Source organism: Scophthalmus maximus, chromosome 7, assembly GCF_022379125.1.
Source record: "Scophthalmus maximus strain ysfricsl-2021 chromosome 7, ASM2237912v1, whole genome shotgun sequence".
Taxonomy (NCBI): domain Eukaryota; kingdom Metazoa; phylum Chordata; class Actinopteri; order Pleuronectiformes; family Scophthalmidae; genus Scophthalmus; species Scophthalmus maximus.
Window position 1 is genome coordinate 17,260,952 of NC_061521.1, and position 25,045 is coordinate 17,285,996.

The 25,045-nt window shown below is 42.2% G+C and overlaps 1 protein-coding gene across 2 annotated transcripts in view; it reads right to left on the reverse strand.

Annotated features, from left to right (window-relative positions):
• Positions 1 to 23,387, reverse strand: part of wwox (WW domain containing oxidoreductase) — a 122,651-nt gene extending 99,264 nt beyond the window's left edge. Inside the window, exons 1-6 of one of the 2 annotated variants that reach the window (XM_035642110.2) lie at positions 23,290 to 23,387; positions 23,076 to 23,213; positions 22,237 to 22,301; positions 21,833 to 21,890; positions 21,515 to 21,684; positions 12,307 to 12,413 (exon numbers count right to left, since the gene is read on the reverse strand). In XM_035642110.2, the coding sequence (XP_035498003.1) occupies positions 12,307 to 12,413; positions 21,515 to 21,684; positions 21,833 to 21,890; positions 22,237 to 22,301; positions 23,076 to 23,182 (507 nt within the window). In that variant the 5' untranslated portion in view covers positions 23,183 to 23,213; positions 23,290 to 23,387. Of the gene's footprint in view, positions 1 to 12,306; positions 12,414 to 21,514; positions 21,685 to 21,832; positions 21,891 to 22,236; positions 22,302 to 23,075 lie in introns of both variants that reach the window. The other variant, XM_035642109.2, reaches the window with a different exon arrangement.
• Positions 23,388 to 25,045: the final 1,658 nt, after the last annotated feature.

Below are 25,045 nucleotides of genomic sequence, written 5' to 3' on the forward strand. Positions count from 1 at the left end.
TGTTTATAAGCGTATGTAGGAAAATGAACCAACATCCCTAGAATGACAGTCAGAATGCCATACTATTCACAGACCACCACAATAAATGGAAGGCACACAATGCGCTGGTCAAAAAATAAAGCCTCTTAAATTTTCTGTAAATCCCATTATCTGTCCCACATAATAGCTGGTTTTACACGAGGCTGTGCAAACCAAACCTTGTGTCTAGTTACAATTTCCAGCTCTCCTAAAAAAAATCTGTAATACTGTAGTGCCTTTAAATTCCCTTGAACAGAGGGAGAAACTCTGTGCATTTGCATGAATCTGTCAAAGTGAAGGAATCAAAGTTTACCCTCTTAGCAGTCCCCCCCCCACAAAAGTGCAGATTACCCTAAAACGCAATCTCAGTAAGTCTATCTTTTTTAAAATCAGATATTGATTCATTAAAATGTAAATTAAAAGAGCAAACATAGTAATGATAAGTTATGTGATCTGAATCATTTCTTTTTCCAAGTGAATAAAAGAAGCTTTTCTGAGAAAAGATGGTCAGCATTTGAGAAGAGCTGTAGTTGACAGTCCTAACACCGACAAGTCACCCTACCAGTTTTAGGGGATATGTCATGTTGGTTGTTGAAATGTAAACTGCTATTTGTAAAAGATTACTCCACTTTTTGGTCATCTGTTTTTACAAAATGCAGCCACACCGACAACTTCTGTGACAGGCTGTCGATTGGTTTGGAGCTGACTCAGTAAACTTTCAATTAACATTTAATGAGCCTCCCATTGGAGGGCCGAATTTAAGTATATCATAGGTAGTCGCTTCCTCTTGCTGCCGAAAAACTATGGATTCATCTTGGAAGGCTATAGATGTAGCAAGCTGCCGATTGTACAACCAATGAGAATTTGGCCGCAACAAGAGCGTATCGATGAACCAATCAACCACTCAAACTGGAGACTACAGCCCTAAGAATTCACTTGGTAAGATGGGAGAATAAAAAGAGCACAACCTGACCACACACACTCCGACCACCCCACCCCCCGACTCTCAGACCTCTTTTGGTTTTATGTAAAATTAGCGTCTCCCCTGGCTCTTAACACAAGCTCATCTCCATTAGCCTCAACCTAGTAAAACTGACTCCTGCAAATGAGTTGTGGATGTGCACTCCCCCGGCCCTCTCATCTCTCCCGTCCATACAAATATACTGCATCTGCTATCCCACATCCATATCTCCGTAAGTCAGCTCCTCCCACAGGCCCAGTCACCATACCACCCATACCAATATCATAAATGACTGTGGGGGAAGCCTTCATTAGGGCAGCAATGCCCCTCCACCCCTCTAATCAGGGCATTTTCCTTGAGCGCGTTGGGATGGTACTTTATGGCCCAAATGGGGCTCTGTTAATGAGGAAGTAGACTGTACATGTCTCCATTTCCTGTCTAGCCAGGTCTGCAGTTCCTGTATTTGGCCCTATTATGATCACAAGGCTATTTAATGAACTACTCCTCTTGGTCATGCATTAAACACCACAATAACAGAGTAAATGAAAAGACACACAGAATTAATTAAACTCCAAAAGACACACAGACACTCTTGATATGGCTGTGCGGCTTGATGCCAAGGTTTGGAGATGGGAGGAAATAAATTTGACAAGGAGCGTCGGGAAAGATATTTAGATATCTTTGTCTCTTTCAAATGGGGTGCAACTATTCACTGCACTCCAGGCAACACAAGTTTAAACCGGCATGGTGACAGCTGAATTATTGCAATGTCACAGTAATCCTGTTACAGTGTTCCCACAAACTCTCTGCTGTTTCACATTCTGCTCTCGGCCCACTCATTCTTCTCAATCGTCCTCTCTGCACCTCTGATCCCTCACCGTCCCTGTCTTTCCTTCCCTCCATCATCCCCTCCTCGCTCCCAGGCCTCGTTGACATTAACCTGGAGCACTCACATTTTCCCATGGTTCTCCATGTTGCTCTCCACATGTCAGAGCGGGAGGCTTTATGGCCCACATCCATCAGCGTCACATGCCAGGATTTATGGGAGATGGAGTCCAAACCTGATCACTCTGAATCAGTCTTGCTGAAGCCGACCCCTGGGCCGCTGTGGGGTGTAATGGATGAGCATCCATGCCACACCACCCCCACCTCCCGCACTTCTTCCTTCACTCTCTTCTCCTTCCACCTCTCTTCTCTCCTCACCCACACTCTGCACTGCTCTTGTGATCTTAACTCCCCTCTGCCCATCGGTCCAGTCCTCTGGCTTGCTCCAGTTGGCTCATCTTGGTCATTCATACAAACCTAAGGGAGAATTGGTTACCCAAAATGAATGAGGCAGACTTACTCAAGTACCCACATACACTCACACAGACATAAGCTCATCATTCATTGCTGTGTGTGGGGTTTTATTTGGGCTAATTTATCATGACACTGTATTAATAGGCAGCAGTGCCCTTCAGAGGAGAGATGAGCGGCACCAATTAACGCTGTTCTCCATCCACTGCCACACACAGACCTACAGGAATGACAAAGGTCTGTCAAATTACTCCATCCTGCCTTAGTTCCTCACAGAACACCACTGTAAACGACAATGGAGAAGAAGCTCAGTGGATGATCAATTAAAAATAAATAAGAACTAATACATGTCCCAGACATTTACATTTAAACTGTGCACTTCTAAACCTGCTCTGTAAAAGAAAAATAAGCCTTAAAAAAACTATTCTTCTGTCCCAACTGATGTTCTATTCTCGCATGGTATATGCACATGGAGGCAAATTTACCAATTTGAATTGTTGAAAAAATCGAGTTTGGCTGGAGTGTCATCTTCCCCAAAGAGAGAGCTGGACAGTGCCACTAACGTTCCCCTAAACCCTGATACTGTAGAATGTAGATTCAAACTGTCTGTTGCTTACACTTTTGCCTGTGCAATTTTTGCAAAGACTAAAAAAAGATGCCACCTTCCTAAATACTTAGACCTCTCTTACTGCAGCCCCATGCACAGACATTTGCCATGTGGAAGAATCCAAAGCTTGACAGGACTGACTTAGTTCTGGTTGCTAAGCTAGGCCACTGTTGGAGAGAGCGGGTTTGCAAATTTAATTTTCTGCAGTAACATGACCTAACACTAGTCAAATTTCCACTCAGAAAGAATAACCCAATCCATGGTGACACTGGTGGAACAATAAGCCCACTAAAGTTTGAGACATCATACTTCCTCTTCATAGCATCTGGCCTTCAGCAGAATTAATCAACTGAGCCCCTGTGGTCTACATGTACTGCTGTGACTGAGGGAGTTAGAGGTTAATGGTCAAACTGTGTTCAATGGATTACAGCAGGTTTTATTACAGAGTTATTTGATATATTTACCCAACCTGTTCACCTTCTAACCTGCCTCTATATAGAGCTGGTTATCTAAAAGTTGTACTGTAAACACACGCCCACACACACACACACACACATGTTCATTTCTCAACTGGAACATGTGAAATATTGCCCTGCGGCCCCCAAAACAGGTCCGGACCCTAATAAAGGCTTTACACTATGAAAGAAATGCAGTAAGGCAGCTCTGACACCTTCGAGGCTCCCTCAACACACACACATACACACACACACGTACACACAAGCGCGATGCCTGGCCACAGGTCAGGCGAGCCTGTAACTCTCCGTAGTCCAAGAGAGCAGAGCCGTTTGAACCTGTAATATGTTCCTCTCTCCCCTGGTGCCACTCGTTGAGGTTTTAGTGTGCGGGAAATTACACCTGCTCTCTGGCCTGAGACCAGCGCTGGCACACATAGACGGCTGAAACAGGGGATTACAAACAGACGAAACACATGAACACACAGGTAAACCTAAGAATAACTCTATAAATGGACGTTCAGTCAACAGCTGTATAACAAATGAAAAGGGAGTGTGTGAGTGTCCGTGGGGGGGTGTGCATGTGCGATGTTGCATTTATATCCCAACATCACTGATCAACAAAACATTTTATAGGAGTGCTTCACACACCATTAATACACTGGAAAATATGAGCAGCCCAAATAGCAATAACAGATTAACAGCCCTGTGCTGCATCCACCAGCCTACACAGCTCAATGGAAGAAAAGAATAGAGAATATGACCCGGCAACACCAAACAAATACAATATGTGTAAGTGAAAAAAGGGCTTTATCTAAATACAAAATCAATCCTTTTAGAAAACATTATGCTGCTCTACAGTGCTGTAGGCCTAATCATTTGCCAATGTTCAGGCAACATCATCTCGGTGGCTTCATCAACTAAATCTTCAAACAACATGAACACAACATCTCGCTCCACTCTGCAAGTCAAATGTGAGCTGAGAGATAATCATCGATATGGGGTGGAGAGAATGAAACTAATAAAAAGGCAGTGTATCAAAGTATCGCAGTTAAGCATTAGTCACGTGAGGGCAACTATGCCACAACTCTGCTTCTCTAAATGAATCCCCCTCGTCCCATGCTTGATTTATGGACCTGTAAAAACACGTTGTTTTTAATCTACTGCTGCCTGAATCTGCCTCTCTAATGAAATGTGGATCTCCGTGTGTGTGTGTGTGTGTGTGTGTGTGTGTGTGTGTGTGTGTGTGTGTGTGTGTGTGTGTGTGTGTGTGTGTGTGATAATGATGTATGGGTTGAGGTCTGATTCTTTGAGCATGAATTTTCCTTCTGATAAATATGCATTCAGTTACACAGACTGATTAAGCTGTAAACCAGTGTTAACTCTGTGTCAAGGCACATACAAACACACACATATATACATACTTACTTCACACTCACACACACACACACAACTTCCCAGAAAAGAATGATAGCTGTGCCTGGGGCAGGATTGTTTGGATGCCTGGAGCGGTTCACTGATATCATTTCCATGAGACCTGACTGCAGAGGATATCCTATAAACACAAGACCAGGCTCAGACACACAGCCATATCAGCAAAAGCCAAGTGAAAAAAAATATTTGCAACTACAGCTGCTGTTCTGCACCAAAATACAATTAAAAGACTACAAAAAACTATTAAACAAAATAAAGTAGTATATATTTAAATAGTAAAACTGAAGACTGTAATTGCTTTGTTAGCCCCTTTTGTTTTTTAAAGCTTTTGTGTATGAAAAAATACAAAGAAAAATCTCATTGGAGGGCATTTGACTACAGTGAGGTTTGCAACGGTTATTCTTGAACGGTCTGACATTGAAATGTGTGACTTACAGTGTCCGAATGGTCAGAGATGGCAGCTGTTGACTTGTTGTGACGCACTCGTCTGTTCATTAGTAGGCGATGTCTCTCTCCTTCATAGCAAGAACAAGCTGACAACAGCCTGCACACATACACGGCCCCTTTCCTTATGCCTTTTTTCCATATCTCTAATATGTGAAACGCAATCAGACATGGATATGTAGGCCACCAAACATGCAAGTACACACACACACACACACACACTCATTATGTTCCCATCTCGTGTCTGAACATATTCTTGGTGGGTTATGAAAGATGATGAGAGACAGCATCAGACAATTTAAATCTCATGTAGACATCAAACACAGAATTACATCTAATTAGCCTATTGCGTCTCCTATGAACTTTATCACGGCATCTGAGAGCCTGTGTTAATTTCAAACTGCGCTAAAGATGCTAAAAGAGTTTGAGGTAATAGCAGATAAATGTTATTGCCGGCTGCCAGATGGTTTCTGCATTCAACATAACTACATTTGCTTGTTTGGCAGACATCAACTAAGCCTGAGTCTATTTGGCTGCAGCTTATAACAAACTGGCTCATCTCCTGATTTAAAACATTACAGTGTGTGCTGGACTTGTCTCTCTGTGGTCAGCACTTCTCAGACTTCAATAAAAACATTCTCTGCTGGCAGAGACCGAAAGGGAGAAAGAGTGAAAGAGATCCAAGCAACCTCTCACCCCTCTCATCATAAGAAGCCATCTTCCCAGGGCTATGAGCCCTCCTTCAGAGGGGAGAGTGAAGGAGTGAAGGATGAGAGTCTGTCAGGTTCAAACAACAAAGAGGTGCTGCCTTACACATCCTTCCACAACCTGTCCCCTTCAGTGGCATTGACATCATTTAAATCATTTAAATACTCCCCAACATGACCTATGGCAAGTGACCCGTCATTCTAACGCTCACACCTCCATGTGAGACGGCTGCTGAACTGCTTATTTAGCAGAAAATACCACCCGGCTAACTATGTGATTTATTCAAAATTATTCCTCCGCGGTGCTCCTTCACACAGAGCATTTGCCCATAGTTCACTGTGGTCCAGGCAATTAGGAGCAGGCCACACCTCTTCAGGAGACAGAGCACCTGGCTATAGCAGACAGACATAAGGAGGAGGAGAGCCGAGCAGCCCACAGCTTTTCATGACGGCCTGGAATAACTAAGCAGAGCAGTAAGGGAGAGTGAGGGAGTGAGGAATGCAAGCCTGGCACTTTAGGATTCATTTAGGTTCCCCATCTCCCTGGTCACTTTATTAGCAGTCTGGGAAGAGTGATGCATGTCCCAAAGCTATGCAAAATGCATAATCAAGCATTTAAATACACGGCATGTGGAAGAGGTGTGTGCAATGACCATGCACATGCACGTACGTGTGCATACATACTGTACTTGTGACATGTATAACAAAGATGCACGCGCACACACACACACAAAATGCTTACTACTGTGAAACCTCAAAGTATTCAACTCTAACAGTTTAATACTAACAGTCTGTACAAAGCCTCTTTTAGTTTTCCCACGAGCTGCATTGTAACCGTCACCTGTGTAATGTAAAGAAATCCTCAATGGTATATTACAGTAAATCCTGTTGTAGTTCCAGAGCTTTGTGTTGTTGCTTGCTGGAGGAATCAGAGCAGGATAAATTTGAGGGGAAAGGGGTTTCCTCATCAAATTTACATATAACAATTCCACCCTCATTCCATCCATCCTCTCCGCTCTCTCCAGCTCGAAGCCAATGTAGCACATAGTTGTGGACGTATGGGACCTTTTTAGTCCTAGTTTACAGACAGAACGCAGGCAGGAAACAAACAAATAAATAAGTGAGTAAAGAGAGATGAGAAGGTCTCCCCCTGGGGAGGGGGACGTGTAATACTAATACACGAGGAAACAGACCGATTTGCACAATGCCTCGTCCTGAAAATAAGGGACAGTCACATTTCCCTCAGTGATTCAGTGGATGGACCTGAGATTGGAGGGGAGGATTGGAAGAGCAGGGAGAGGTGGAAGCGTAGGTATATCGTTGGGGTATTCTGGGAGCAATCACAAAAGGAGCTCTGGGGCTGCTTAACTACAATCTTCGACATCACCAACAACAATCTCTGCAGGATTTATCTGAGCTTTAACAGTATTGTGTCAGCAAAACCACATGCAAAAAAATAACGTTGTCTTTGCTTTTTAATGAAAGGAAGTCCACCACGTGAGACATCCTAAACAGGTATGTTTTAATTAACACAAGTCAGGGAAATTGCTGTTTTGCTATTGTTTTTAGGTTAAAAGGGGGAGGGTGGGGGGGATTAACATTTAGTGAGGTTGTGAAATCACTTTAGGAAAAACAAGCTAAAAGGTCAAATCCTGCAAGAATTAAGACCTTATATTTATGAACTATGATCTTCTTGGCTCTCTGGCAACCGTGATACAAACATTCTCACTATCCTAAGAAATGGGCCGTTTCCTTTATCATTTTCATCTTCGAGGGAAGACAAAGAGGGGGGGAGTGTTACAGAATTGATGGGTGAATGGAGGGGGACTCAAGTCTTTTGACTTCTCTCTGAATGATGAAAAAAAAATGGCCAGGAAGCAAAGGAAGAGAGAGGAAGAGTGACTAAAAGAGCAGCATCCTGAGGCCCTGGAGGGGGCTGCAACCAACCCGGTCAGCATTTCACATGTGTCACTTCCTGTTGGCCTCAGCGGGAGGAGCGTGGCATGGCATGGTGGCCAGCGGGGGCACAGGGCCTGTCAGACTGACACAGGAGGTTATGCACCGGGCAAAGAGACAAATGCATGCACACATGCATCAGCACGCACACACACACACACACACACACACACACACACACACACACACACACACACACACACACACACACACACACACACACACACACACACACACACACACACACACACACACACACACACACACACAAACACACAAACACACTCAAACACACTCAAACACACACACACACACACACACACACACAACTTTTCCTTTCCAAACAAGTGTGATTCAGGTTAAATGTATAAAGAGTGAGTGTGACACAGAAAGGGTTCTGGGGTCTGAATGTATGAATCCTAATAAACACAGTCATGCAAGAGATAGTTTCCTAGTAGTAGTATGTGGGATCCATCGAGAACTTTGCTACCTCCGCAGCTGTATGTAGGCCAAGACGCATAAACATGTGACATTCTCGTTATAAATCACAGGCAACGAGCAAATTCAGTGTAAGCTTTATTTTTATTTTACATCTATCTTTCAAGGCCTCTACCATCTCTGTTTTGTAAAAATCCACTCACTCCACCTAAAATAGCAGATGCTCGGGAAGGGTTTCATTGATTCTGATGTTACCTTATATATATATATATATATATATATATATATATATACATATATATATAAAGCGTGCACGCGTGTTTGTTGCAGAGGGTATGAGTGTATTCTTTAGTCTGATCTTCATATCTAGCAGAGGGACTGTCTGTCTGTCAGACGGTGTGTCTGCCTGTTTGAGTGACCACTGTTTATCAGCTCTCAGTCCGCCTGTCTCACTCCGTCTCACTGGCCTGTGTTAATGCTGCTGTTTGACATTGCAAGCAGCAGGCTTTTTTTTTCTCCCAGCAGCCTCAGTGGACACTGAGCTTTAGCCTAATTGGTTCCAGAGCAGACCCTGACAGAACTCTCCTCAGCGGCACACAGCCATATTAATACCCCCCGCCACACACACACACACACACACACACACACACACACACACACACACACACAACAAAACAAGCAAAGCAATCAGTGACTAGCTCACTAATTAATGCCTTTACAAAGAATCTCATTAGCATGTGTGGTAGAATGGGGCAGTAGGGGAAATAAGCATTTTGGGGGGTTTTTTTAAGGAAAAAAATGTACAAAATAAGGCTGTGGTGTGTGTGTGTGTGTGTGTGTGTGTGTGTGTGTGTGTGTGTGTGTGTGTGTGTGTGTGTGTGTGTGTGTGTGTGCGTGTGTGCGTGTGTGTGTGTGTGTTCTATTCCACTCAGGGGCCAAGGGCCTTGCTTGGCCCACCAACCACTGGTCTGCCTCTCATGGGAGTCCATTACAGCTCTCTGAGGGAGACGCTGGAGTCAAAGATAAGCAGAATTTTAAAGGCAATCAGGAAAAATAAATCTCTGGCAGGCGGGCATCTCTTTGGTTGTTAACCAGCAACTTAACCTGCCGTTTCTGTGAGCGGAATAGGAGATAGATAGGCAAGGGGGTGTGGGAAAATGACGTAGAGTTAAAGCGTAGGGCAGAGGCCAAGAGCGGTAGAGGTTTAAGATTTGCACGTCAGAGCTCCCTGAAGGACTCCATGTGACATTACTAGGATGCATATTTCACAATAATCAAGAAAATTACAACGTAACTTAATCAAAGTTTTAGGTTTGCCAAATCTATTTGTCTTTCTGGAGCATATCTGTGTTACCGCACATCACTGTTTTCCCACTTCCTTCTGCTCTTCCTCCATCTCTCCTAGCACCCGTCTGCTGCTTAATCCCCCACTGGTTTTACTGTGGCTTCATCGCAGCCTGTAAAAACAGCCACCTTTGAACCCTATAAAGGCAACCAGCATCCGGTTTATTGTAAAACACAATCATAAGGTAAATGTTTATCCCCTCTCTGCCAGTCTTAACTCCCCTAATGAGCCTGCTGGAGGGGTTTCACCTCACGGCTCGAAATAAGAGGCAGAGAAAACAACACTTTGTGTTCAGATTAGAGCGTCATAAAAAAAAAAGTGTCCAGCAAACAGCGATAAACTGATTTCATGAAGAAGAAAAAAGTCAGCAAAAAAAAACAGGTAATACAAACTCTGAAGTTACATAATGTCAAGTATTAATGAACAGTTAAATGTGCTAAATATTGAGAGAAATATTTTCCATTCTAGTAAGAGAAGAAGTACAGGGGCGATTTCTTCCAGGAATCTTGTGTAAAGTGTGTTGTTCTGTTTATAATGTAGTTACTCCTGGCAGACCACGGTGTGATTGCCTGGGAAGGATAAACCCCCTGACCTTGCTCTTCGTAGAAGCCAGTCGCTGTTCTGACCTGCCCATTATCCGTCTGTGACCCCCTTATTATACCCACTGTCAGTACATGGCGCTACGCTGAACCGCACCGCCCTGCACTGCGGATGAGCCATCACTCTCACCTCTGAACAGCAGCGTTAGCCCACGCAGCCAGAGAGAGACACACTGAGAGACTTAGAGAAATAGAGTTCAGAGTAATAGTAAGCAGGTAGTTGGAGGTCAGAGGTGCTGTGCAATCGGGACAGCAGTTCCACTCCTGGCAGCCAGAGCGGAACTCTGAAAGGGACCTGGAAGTAGATATGATGACCTTTTGTACAGAGGACCCCAAAATATACCCTCTTATCAAAATGACCTTAACGTAGGAGCATGGGAAGGCGAGCAGAGCCCATCCATCATCTTAAAGATTAATCCTCCTCTCTATTCTTCTCCTGAATCTATTAATAATGTCGCCAGAGGGGAGAATTTGCAGCAAAAAGATTTATCCTGATATTGTGACTTTTATTCATTAGCCTATAACAGGGGGATTCCTTGAGAAGGAAATATGGAGTGAGCTTAGGAAATGCTAATTCACTACTTGTGCTCTATTTGAACTATACAGAACTCTATTAACCCAACCTCTATTAAATTTGCTGACAATCTGCACGCCCCATGCCAATGTATCCCACAAATAGGGAAGATCATAATTCACACTGCAGAGGTCACCAATCATTTCATCTGCTGAAACGCTTCTCAGCAGCTAGCATTTGTTAATTAACAAACGTTTAACTACACCTCAGATAACTCCGTGGCAGGTGTGAAGCTTGAAAAATCAATTGGACTACAAAATCTGGGACTTGGGTCATAGCTTTTCCTCACTCGTTTAGACAAAGCAGCTACATTAATAGATCTGTACACTGGATTTCACACTGTGGAGCAACGCTGACAGCCCCAGGGGCGTACTTCAATTAGAGACTTGGGTGAGTTGAAACACTGCAGATCTACTCTCGCTCAAAGGCGCTTGTCTCTCTCTCCCTCTTTTCCTCCCTCTCAGCCTCTCTCTCCATATCTGCGCCAAGCACTCACTCTCCTTCTTCTTCAAGTCCTGCTCTCTGTAATCAACCCAGTGCTAATGGCTTATTCTTTCTGCTCCAGCACCCACATTTCACTTGTTTATTTTCCCCACACTCGTAAATCTGGGGACGCGTCACAAGCGCAGCGATATTAGAGCAATAATCTCAGGTAATTATCAGATGCCCTCTCTCACTTTTTCTCCATCTCCCTCGCACTCTTTCTCTCTCTCTGCCTCTCTCACTTCACTCAACGACACTTATTCAGAAGTTTCTTCACCTTTCCTGACAAGTGTGCAGGCAGGTTTTGAAAACCTTAACGTCAATACTAGTTAAAGGTTGAGGATCATGTGGATCAAATGACTGGTGAATAAATATATAAATCAAGATGTGTTATTCATATAGGCGACATTAACAAATTTGTCAGTTTTATTTTTTAAGCATTTATGTAGGTAAAAAGTGAGTAATAGACAGACATTAAACTGATTTTGTATAAACAGAGTATAGTTAAGCATGACTGAACTGACAATATCAAATGAGCACTGCACATAACATATTATATTTCACAAATAATTTATGGAACGAGTTAAAAGATGAGACAACAAAATATGATGAAAAGACATTGTATGTGGCTCTAAGCTCCATAATTTCACAAATACACACTTATAATTCAATAATTCATACAGGATTAATAGTGCACATGTAGAAGACGATTTCCAATCGTGGATGAATAAACATTTGGTCTGGCAGTAGGTATTTGTGGCAGTAAGACGATGCATGTGGGATTGACTGAAAATAAACAACAGTGCCCACTACATGTCACCCCGTGCAACAGAGTGGCTCACTGATGTGTTTTAAGCAGTTTTTGGAAAATGGGTGCATGTGCACACTTTGTGGCTACCCAGCCAATACCTTTAAGTAAGATTGCTCTATTCTTACTTTTGGTCATCATCTGAATAACTTGCTGCGTTCTCCAATGTTTGCCTGTCACTTACCCACTCCTGCTGGATGAGGCTAACAGCCTTGCTGGCCCGGGACAGGTTTCGACACGCCAGGATCACATGGGCGCCGTGAAGAGCAAAAGACCTGGCTGTCTCAAACCCTGCGACATGAGGAGGGAGACAGAGAGACACACAGACAGTCACAAAGACATGAAAAGAAATAAAATAAGCGAGCAATGCTTCAAAGATTAGGGTTTTTTTTTCTGAAGATAACTTTGATTCTCAGGGGTTGAATCTAATAGGGTGGTGGTGGTGGTGATAGTGGGGGTTGGGGGGTGGAAGTGAAAATCTCTATCAATCTTCCATATAATTTCTTTCATTGAGTAGCCCAGTGGTCTAAGAGAGGCAGTTAATAATTTCTCTCTAAAGTGATGAAACTGATGGAATTATTGTGGTTCAAGACTTCTTCCTCTCGTCTTAGATAAAGTTTCTGATCTGACCGCCGGCCCTCAAGAAGGTATCTCCGCTACACTGAGCTAGAGGAAGGGAGGTCGGTTGTTAATTATGTTGTTAATTATACAGTGATGGCAGTAATTATGAAAACATGGCTCATAATAGAGGGGTGTCAAAGGAACAATCGGACAGACATGACATTCAGACTGAACCTCGGTGTGATATTTCGGAACATCAAAGGGGCTCTGATAAGGACATTTCTCCCATGAAACGAGGTCCGCAGATACGCACAGAATTTATCAGTCCAAGACTACTTCATGGCTCTATCCAAATCATGTAGTCACGATAAAACTGACAAAAACTGAAGATAGAGGGAGAGAAGTTCATTTCTAAATTACAAGTCTAAATGGGTCATTTCAACCCGTAGGTTGAATTAATTTATGAGATTAACTTTTTTCCCTTCACCGTATTTTTATTTCCTCTGACATTTACTATCCTTCAAAGTGTCGTGGAAAAGTTCAACAGCATAGAGCAGCATCACATTTTTCAGTCCCACCTCTGCAGTAAATACATACCACAGTCAAAAAGACACATTCCCAGTGTGAGTGTCTCGGTTTGACAAACGGACGGGCACAATAACTGATCTGTGGTAAAGAGGGTCTGAGAGGCAGAGTGTATCAGAGGGTGGATTAATATGAACTGTAATTAGATTATATGTCTTAATCTGATTTTCATTAAGAGCAAAACTGGGAGGCCTAATTGTGAGGAGAGTGTTAAGGACTAATATCTATTAAAACTCAAAATTGGAGTAGGATTGGAAGCCCTTTCTGACAAGTGAAGCATGGAATTAAATTATATGACACCTTATTAGGTGTAATGGAGGGGACTGTGGCTGTGAGCGGAGATTATTTCACTCAGAGGAAATGGAAATGAAAATAAAAACAACATGACGCAAAAAAAAAATGAGCAGTGTGACTACCGGAGTGAATATGCACTTTGAATCTGCAGGTGGAGCCGCAGGCTTTAGGAAAGAAATATCATGAAATCTTCTCTACTTCATTCAAAATGTATGGTTTTCCTTTATAATTTAACTATTAAAAATATCTACCAATGTATGTAGGTTTTTAAAAAAAATATGCGCCAATTTAAAAGTTGTTGTTTTTTCAGCCTTTACAAATTGGAGAAGACTGCTCGATGCTGGTAAACAACAGCACCTCACTCTCGCTTGTTGTGTGTACAAACCATGAAAGTGAAATTAATCAACACCAGTGTTTTCCATAATGGAGAACAAATTAGAATATGGCAGCGACAACAGCAGCAGCAGCGCCAAAGCCATGTATTTCCAATGAAAAATAACAAGGGGCTTGACATTAATTGTGAAATAACGAGAGTGGCGTTGCTGTAACAGAGACTCCCCACCCTGTCACCCATGTTGCCGGTAGAGAGGGCCGCAGCGAAATTAGTTCCCGGTCAGGTGTACAACAAAGAGAGCCTGTTTCAGTATTGTACACTGACGGCGGAACATGACGAGGGGTCAGGGGGAGGTTTTTATTGCTCTGGTGGATTGACAGACGCCATGAGCTATTGTACAACGAACAGGGGGCCAAACCTCTATGGCATGTTGTGATCTTCCGGGTTCTTTTGGCAAATCAGAAAACAACGTGGCAAAAGATACCACCTTTATTCATGAAGTCACACTGAGATCAAAATCTCTTTTACAAGTGAGCCCTGAAACAATGAGGTATAAAAGGAAGAGAAGAGGTGTTAGATTAAGATATCACCATTCAGCCCAGTTAAAGTACATCCTTTGATTAAGTACTTGTTCAATCCTACGATTCACAGCGTCACAAAAGTACAGTATAACTGGCTCTGCTATTATTGAAAAATGTGCTTTACTGTGTATGTATAAATGTATAAAATGTATTAAAAAAAAAAAATGGTGTAAAATGTCCATTAAGCAGTGAATGCGCTTCATGGTACATTAGGATCCTGGCCCTACTGATATCCCCCAATAATGAGTGTGATTTAGTGATTTCACGCTTTGTTTGTCCTCCCTGGCCCGCCGCCCCTCTCCGGATCCCCCTCGTACACAGGTGTATTGGCTCAGTGTAATGAGATCATTACCAGCCTCGTCAGTAAACGTGTTTATTTGGCAAACGGAGCTGCCTGCTCCTTCTCCCTCTTGATCTGCATCCAAAGAGGCATTTAACTAAAATCAGCGCCGCAGTACAATTGGGCGAACAGAAGTCAATTCAGATCATTACAAGACCTGTGGGTAAACACGTCGAGTTCCCACAGTCCCCCCTCGCCGGAGCTGAACTAGTGGCTGAAGGGACAGAAGAGCGACACAGATCCTGAACATATATCACGACATCTCAATTAATTGTGTGCCTCTTATAACTCTATTGTACACGGTGAATATATGTTGTGTTGTTTTTCTGAAGCCATGAATGAACATGTGACTGTTAACAACGCGGTATAATTCTGTGCATCTCTTACAGGCTTAATTTGGTGCAGTCAATTTGATGGATTCGTAACGATTCTTGGGCCTTTGAGATGGTAAAGTGTTTATAAACTAGGAGATTTATTTAAAGTGATTTAGGTCACGAGCAAGCTGCAGTCCCTCTCCAATGGCACGTTCACTACTTTATTCTGACAATCCCTCTTTTTTAGACAAATTTGATTTCTTCGTATTACATGCCTTTATTTTTTGACAGCAGCGAAACAAGGAGAAAGAGAAATGGGGAATGAAATGCTACATAGGCTGGACTTGAACCCGGGATGTTTCAGTCTATGGTCGTTCTTAACCCCTATAGGACACCAGGACGCCCTAACTATCCCGACCAGATATGAAAATTACAGCTGTGTAATATGCTACATGTTATCTTTACTACTAATTAATCTGCAGATCATTCCCTAAAAGAATAAAGAACTTGTTATCATAATCTTTCATCATCAACCAATTAATGTGTTCAGTGAAATGGTGGGAAGCACGAAACAAAAACAAAAAATACATATGCCTTCTTTTAGTTTCCTTAAGCTAAAGATGACTTAGGATGTTAGTTTTGTGCAACAGTCCAAAACCATAATATATTCATTTTAAAATGATATGAAAGCAAGTCCGCACCTTCAAGAGGCTGAAACGAGGGGAATCAGTTAATAAACGGATCTTTTCAGCTCTGGTCGAAATTTCAATTTACTGCTCAATACAGAGTAAACTACAGAGTGTCTTTTACTGTATATAGAAAGTAGTAAATAATCGAACGATATAAAGTGATTTCAGACACAACTTAACTCCTGACGGTCTCAGTGGCGAGTGCACCTGTTCCTGCTGCTGCTGTGTATTTCTTGTCCCAAGAAGTGAGGAACAGCACAAGACCCCCCCCCCCCCCAACACACACACTTTGTGACTCTTAAGGTCCCGTCTAATTCCCCTCCATTAGTCCGAAGGGAGGGAGATGTCACCCCAAAAGTGGGATGTATGGTTAGTAATTACAGCCCAAGGTTGAGCTGTTCCAGGTGAGAGCACTGGAGTGGTTCTATTACCCCTCCCTGTCCCCTTCTGCCTCCTTCCTACCCCCCCACTGCTGTCTCACCATCCATGGAGGAACTAGTACGTACCCCCCCCCCCTCCTTCTCTTCCTCTGACCCTCTGTGTCAACCTCCAACTCCCTACACAATCTCTCCTCATGGGCTCACACCACACCGGTCACCCCAGCACCTCCTGGAGCCAGACTTACCTGACCACCTCACACATACGCACCAAGACCAGCAAACCTGATAAACACACATCACACACCCGTGCACAAGGATAAACAAATACCCCAGAAGCATGTTCATTCACACATGGTGTGTCAGAGAGTTAGAGCTATTTTCATCCCTGTCATCAAAATCTGCCCCATCACGTAACTTTCATCCCCTCATCATCCGCAGACAGTAAACCCGATAGGTCTATAAACTACTTGACTACACACAATAACCCAATACCCTTTCATTTTATTTTACCTTCAGCCTTTAAGCACATATATGTGTTCCATCCTTCCTCTCTAACCACTTCAGTTCTATTATATCAGGGCTGTAATCATCATTGAACCCTTCTGGCCTCCAGCATAATACTCTTTGCATGTTACACCAGTTTGCATATGCATAGCAAAATTCATCCAAGGTTAATAAAGTTGAATAATTTGACTAACCAACCAAAACTGGTTCTCATTACGTAGCCAATAAATACATTCATCAGAGAGGACATGAAATGCCAGTTGAAAAGTAAAAAATAAAAACTCTCCTTCGATTTCCACAGTTGTTTAAGAGTTCACAACCTAACACAGAGGAGACGGAGCAGGACACGGGCCGGCCGCTCCCCTCAGCGCACACACAAACACACGCACACGCACAAAATACTATCAGACCTCTGAATATAAACACAGATGTGTCACAGTTGTCATCTAAACCACATGCAGCCACTCAGAGATGCTCTGACACACACACACACACACACACACACACACACACACACACACACACACACACACACACACACACACACACACACACACACACACACACACACACACACACACACACACACACACACACACACACACACACACACACACACACACACACACACACACACACACACACACACACACACACCGGCCCCGCATGCCACCCTCACCAGGAACATCTTTTTATCCATCTAATTCCTCCCACTATGAATAATGCATATCCCTCCTTACCGAGGCTCGGGTTTAACGCATCACTGCGCGGGTCTTTAAGGGGGTCCTTATTCATAAACAGCAGTGCAGTAAATACCAGAGCTTTGCAGCCAATTTAATGGCAGTTATGCTTAACAAATCTGCCTCAATCTAATGATCAGCCACAAAGCTAGGCTACGGGTTTAATCTGCACACAGAGGCTCCCCCAGCTCTGCGACTCACTGAATATGCTTAGGGATCTCTCCATCCAGAGAGAGGGGAGCACCGGCCTGACACTTAATCCTCCCAACACAACACTGGGATCAACACAAACATAGAACAATGTTAGTCTTTCATGAATAAGAATAACATTCGAAGTCCTAAAACACTGTGGAGACAATGCATAAAGACACTGAGACATTATGAAGCGTTCCTTTTCCAAATCCTTGCTATTTCCCATCTGGGGCTGCCTGAGTCTTCTCTGCTTCTTATTCGAGCATTGACCCTGAATACCACATGGAATTCAGTGCACGCATTTAGACTGAGTAGAGCTTTGCAACTGTGGGTATTACTCTACAACCAGCCACTGTACAGAAAGCGACGTTCGGACCCAAGGGTACTTAGTGGTTATTACTACATTATTACAGGAGTACTGAGTAGACATCTGTCCGACCACGACCATCTTCAAGCTGGGCCTTCATTCCGATCTCAACTGCAAACCTGTAAAGTTTGGTGACTACTTCTTGTGCGGGTTTGTAACACTAGCACGTCCTCAGACCTCAGACTCAAAACAATCCACTTTTCACTACAGTTGGTGTCTTCAGAACCACATTTGCCATAATGACACACACACACACAAACACACACACACACACACACACACACACACACACACACACACACACACACACACACACACACACACACACACACACACACACACACACACACACACACACACACACACACACACACACACACACAGTGTAAACAGCATCAGCCGCACTGTTGTGGCTTTTTTATGTCAATCTAAAAAATACTAAAACACTGCAAATGTAGACGAACAATAATAAACTTTAAAACATTGACTGGGACCTTTAATTCACTGATAATGCTACAAACACAATGATACCATATTTCTGATTACTTGAAATGGTATATGGTCTCTAGACTCTAGAGACAGAATGTAAAATTACCTCTAAAGATGTGTCATATGTCAGACATACAGTACTGGGATTAAAATAGCACATGGAGGACAGCTGGATACACTTACCTGAGTGTTTTATTTGAGTGAGACAGAGGGTCAATATGTTATTTCTGACCACTATTAAACATATATTGTGCTGACAACATGGCACCTGCTGTAAGAGCCTATGAGACTGACGCTGCTCCCCAGATAGGGGAACACATATATGTCGTTATGTACCGTACCCAAAGGAGCTGTCACGGGGCAAAGGTGACTGCATGTGCCAAGAGAATACAGAAATAGTCTTGCCTCAACAAAAAAAATATATTTTAGGAAACACAAAAGCTTCTAGATTTGTGTGTGTGTGGGGGGGGTGGAAAGAAACAATGTTGTGCACTCAGTTTGTATGGAAAAATAAACTATTTTGTCGGTGGAACAAGTGGGGACCAGGGATATCACGACAATGGCCCTTTAAGGACAACTGTTCCATGGACCCCTGGCCAGTAAATAACCTGAGAGTTAGTTGAAAGGAGGGGAATTAGGGCCTGAGCAGGAGTGTGTAATGGGGATGGATAGGAGGCTCAGGCCTGGGTCACAGCCACTTAAGAATCAATGCAGAGGTACAGGTGTACAACCACAGGTCTATAAGGAAAAGAAAACCTTTAAATAGACGGGAGGGAGAGGGGGAGAGAGAGAGAAGGAGAAATAGGAGGAAAACAAACGGCGATCATTTATTTCCATTATCACAATTAAAAACACCATTCAGGTTGGTACTGGTTTTTAATTTACAAAAGAAAGAAGGGAGAGGAAGACTAATGTTGTGAACCGAGCACAGTAATCACATCGGTGAGACAAACCGCATTACCGTCCCGCCTCCCAGCACCACTGCAATGGAGCTCCAAGGCAGGAAACAAAACCAGAGACTATGACATTTCATGCATAAATAAACTCATATATGTGCTTTTCATGTTCGTGTGCATTAAGAAGTAAATTAAAAGGCTGAAATGTAAATTTGCTAATTTAATAATATCCCACCATTACTAATAAAAATGTCACATCTCCTGTCGAGGAAATAAGCACTGAAGAAAATGGAAATAGCCTTGACACTTGGATTAAAACACTATTGATGTCATTAAAATGCTAAGTGGGTCCAACCAATTGGCATAACCACATTTCACTAGAGGAATGTCAAAGGAGCACACCAGCAGTAGCAATTACTATGAGAATACTGTTAATTATGGCTGATGCATATTTAATATGTGGTAGAGTAAAACAAAGGTTATGTTAATATGGGTTTATTAAGCATTCACATGCTATAAAAATGTCTTTGTGTTGTAGCTGTGTGATGCATTCTCTGGAGAAAAGATTTTTTTTTCTCTTTCACATGAACACATTTTTATTGTCAAACCACATCCCAACAAATGTTAAATGCGGATTATCTTTTTCACAATTTTATAACTAAGGCAAAAACAGGCCCGTGTGAAGCTGATAATATAGTAACATTTGAAAAACTCAACAGCGACCACATTGTGGACCTCCTGTGCCCTCTTGTGGTCGTTTTCTACACTCTCAGAAACATCATTGCTCAACGTCTTCTCTTCAAAAGGCCAAACAATTTTGTTTTATTCCAGAATCCACCGTTATCTAGAAATATTTTAAAGCATGATGATGTTGACAGGGCACTTTTTTCCATCCTCAGACGTTATTTAAGGCAATGATGGATTATGCTGCTGGATCATTTGTTTCAAATTACTTCATATTAATCTCTTTTGAACTAATTCAGGCCCAAAGGAATGGCTGTGGTTATTCCTGTGCAAGTCACCAACTGTAGAGTAAGTGAAACATTCCTACAACTGAATTTTTTCCAGCTCTGGACTGGAAGGATTATATATACCTCACATCTGAAATATCTTAAATAAATAGTTATTATTGTCCCCGTTTATTAGTTTGTTAGTACATTTTTTGTATCCTGGGTGCAGGATATGCAGGTATGAATGTTGAATGTGAACGAATCAACTACCTCAAAGAAAATACAGTCATAGATGTACAGTTGAGAAATTATATGTTATTCATATACCTTCACACTGTCTATTGTACTAAGGAGCATATATTTACTAAAACTGTAAAGTGTGGGAACAATTAAGGGGTAAAAAAAAATATTTTAATCACTGTACATATATTAAATCCTTACATTAAGGATTACATCATTCAAATCTTTATTAGTCTTAAAGACAAAAGAAGATAAAGGTCAGCAAGGCAATTCACTTCAGAAGCTTCTTTGTTTAGTGAAAGTCTCCAGGCTCCTGTAAATCCACACACCACAGTGCTGCTTTGCAGCATCTCATAATATACACACAGCAATTACACTGCTGTGACTTTTCTAGGGACAAATAATTTGAATATAAAGACAATTAACAATTTTATGTTTATTTGATTTTCCTCCTGCTGTCACTATCTATCCCGAACAAAGCAGCAAGTCTGAACAAATAGCCACTACTTGTGCTAATTTAAACTAAAGGAAAGAGGAAATAAATTTGTTTCCAAACCATTATATAGTGAGCCATGCATTTGCTGGGTACAAATGGACATTATTCATTACAGTTAACAATGACATCCAATTCAGCCCAGCTAATGAACTTCAATACAATCATGTTGGGTATTAAGGAGTGATTTGTTGAGTCTAAGTGTATCATTTTGGAGGCTAATGTTGATGAATGTCTGACTGTGGAGGGATGGGTACTCGCAGGGAGCAGAAACGCCCTCGTCAGACATGCTTCTACTATTGTGATACCACACCACCACCTAGTGATCTCTTCATAGAAACACACTTTACTTCATGCTGGTGAAGTCTAACATACAATGTAGTGTAGCTATAACAAAACATTGTTGAACTGTGAAAACACATGAGGAATTTTAGGAAACTCACCGACGCCCGAGTTGCCCCCGGTAATCAGGACAACCTTGTCAGAGAGGTCGCGACCTTGCAGGATCTCTAGAGCAGCAGTGTTTCCATCGTACCGCTTTGGCTTCACCACAACGTCCTCTACTGTAAATGCCTGGCGCGGATCAAAATATGTGGTCCGCTTGTTAATGTGGCTGAAAATGACAGCGGAAACAGGAAGTTATAGGAGAAACAAAATTCCAGGATAGCACTGTCTGACTGTAACACATCCCATGAAGCCAAAATAAACACATTTGGTTCCTCTGTTAAGCAAACAAGAGGATCACGTATCAATCTACTTACTCAACATAAATTATCTGTCCTTTTTCATCAACTTCTTGCTCCCAACCATACGGTAAATCTGTGGGAAAAGACAGACATCATCTTTTTTTTTTGACAGAATGGAATTAATCTTTGCCACAGCTGAAAGTTATATTCAAAAACAAATTCAATTATATAGTACTTTCCCAAACACCTTAACATAAAGCAAGTAAGGTTATAACACTATTAGACTGCATACAAAGGATAATGTATAATTCAAGCAGACACTGAATTGTATGTGCTGTTTTAATAACTGTGATTGAAAAATTTGCCAGCCACTGGTAAATCCTATGAAGGTGTAAAATTTGATTTAGGAAAAAAAAACATCTCTGCCTTGCGTGCGTGAGTATCCCTGGAAAACTGAATAACAAGTGAATAGAGCAAACCTCCAGCACAGCGCTTCTTCTTTCCTGTCTTGGGGTGTTCCCACTGTGTCTTCATCTCGTCGTGGCTGTCAGCACACAGGGACAAAAGAAGATGTTATTTCACATGGGCTTTTTTCTTTTTTTACTGTACTCGATCAATTCATGTATTCATCTGTTATTGGGCACAGTGCATATTGATCGAAACAAGCTGATATGTTAATGTACGGGATTTAGCCAAAAGGCTAATTTCCATGTGCAGTCTCTTGGTTAGTCGCTGTTGTACATCATAAATGAAATACAACCTAATGAAAAGATGCTATAGAGAAGACACATAACAGCAGATGAGACACAATGTCGACAAGGACCAAAAGATGAAAACCTGATACATGCAAGGGCACATGAAACCAGATACAAGACAACCGATATAGACTTAACATACGCCTATGGCATCCAATTTGCAACATGTCAGACAAATCAATCACATACAGTATATCTACCAATGATAGACACTGACGTAAAGAGCCAGCTCAAGACAATACACTACTGCTTCACAACGAGCCATTCCTGGTGAGGGGTTTTACATTCACCTCTGTCATGAAGTTCTGCATCTCATTCCACGGCCACGAGACACAGTCTTAATAAGACATTTCATCTCAAATGTATGCCGATGTGCAGGGAACTCCCCGTACCCCTGAGCTCCGTTCACGTCCGGAGCTAAACAAACTGTCTATACACACATGAGTGTATCTAAACTGGTGCAGCTAGCCAGCTCTGTTAGCCACGGACTGATCACAGCGGTGTGACCCTTTGGTCGACATGCTGGTGTCTTCAGTTAACGTGTATGGAGGGATTACACTTGCCTCGCATAATAGACCCATCCATCTTTCGTGGATCTCTCTTCCCAGCCAGGCGGTAACTCGTCCTCGCTGTCCGTATCGTCCATACCTGCGTACTTCAGAGCCGCCATTGCTCACGTTTTGCTGGAGTCAACGATGTGGCTGCAACACAAATGCGGCGTCAACAAACACAAACTAGTAACTTATATGTCTGGACCGAGGGATGAATGCCACTTGCAAGCGTAGTAGTGGACCACCGACACGACGTTGCCCGGCACTTCCGCAACAACACGGTGACGAGGGCCGAACGGCCTTTTGGGAAATGTAGTTCCGGAGCTGCGGTTCCATTCAAGTCAAGTCAAGTCAACTTTATTGTCAATTCCTGCAATACAGACATGCAGAGGAATTGAAAAAGACCCACGGTGCAATAGTACAAAACAAAAAGCTAAACAAAAAATAAGATAACTAATATATACAATAAATACATTCTAAATAGTACAAAAGTAAGAGTAAGGCAAAACCACACAGTATAGAAAAGCTAAAGAAATTGAAGATGTGCAATAGAAGGAAATACTGTACTGTATGTGAAATATACAGGAAACTTAATATATAGAAGAAATTGAAAATGTGCAATATAAAGGACATGGGAAGTCGGCATTTCCCGGTTGATAAAGTTCCGGTGTCTGACGCCAACCCCTTCAGGTGCACTACATCAGACGTTAACAAAAAAAACATGGCTGACCGTGAGACTTTGGTGTTTTTGACTGGTGATGCACAGTTGGGTTTTTGGCTATAAGGTCTAGTCCTCGTCTAATATTGCCCCTTAACTCTTAAGTAGCAAAAGTCTCTCTGAGTTGTGGATTAAAACAGTTGTAAAAAAAATATATAGGTTCAAATGATCTGCTTTCGAAGTTATAACTATTTATTAATGTGTAACATTACTCCAGAGAATAGTTACCAGTAGAACCTGTGTTTGAAATAAACACGTGGCAAGAGAATTAGATTAGTTGTCCTGAGGCCATTTCTTTCAGATCCACCTTTTTCATGTGCTTGTTTAATCTGGAAGATGTCCTAGTCTTCAAATCACGGCCATTTTAGGCTGCATTATTACTTTATATAATCAGAATTTCAATATGAAGTAGCCATTCATTTAATGATCATTTCCTGTCCTAATGAAACTGGTTATTTAATGTTGTAGATGTATGCTTGGTTCATCTATCCAAGAGTGGTGCAAGGTGGCTGTTTCATGAATGAATCAAAGAGGTTTGTTGGAGTAGAAATGCAGGGAATTTGTTTTAAATTACTTTTTTATGGAGGACACCCCCCAGACCCCTGTCAATTATGTTCATTGTTTAAAAAATAACCAGGCACACATGGGTGCTGGCATTGATGTTTAACTTGAGACAACTGTTTCTCCTGCATGAAGGGATTAACTGGTCTTCACACTTTTATTTTGGTGAGCTCCACTTGAGCTGGTGTAGGGCTTCAACTATCTTCTTTATGTCAGCAGCTGGAGTATAGTGGGGGCGGTCTTGATTCTAGCTACTGGCTTCCCCGGAAACATGAAATATGAAACTCTTGAATGCTGGGTTTAAAGAATCTGCTGACACTTGTCAAGGCTGGCAGCTGATTTAGTACAATCCACAGCATTGAACATGCACTCCCACATGTTTCAGGCGAGGCTTTTGGAGCACAAGTATAGACAATCATTGCAGTGACAATTTGAGACCATGTCAAACTGCAGACTGTCCCAGCCAACTAAATCCCCATGAACAAACGTGGACCTTTTGTCACGGATATGGTTCTCCAGACCAACAATAATCGGCTGCATTTGCACATGGACCATCAGACAGGAGAAGCTGATATCATATCAATTCAATTCAATTCAATTGTATTTGTATAGCGCCAAATCACAACATACATTGTCTCAAGGCACTTTACATAGTGAAGTCAATATTACAATATAACAGGGAAAACCCAACAAATCCCACAAT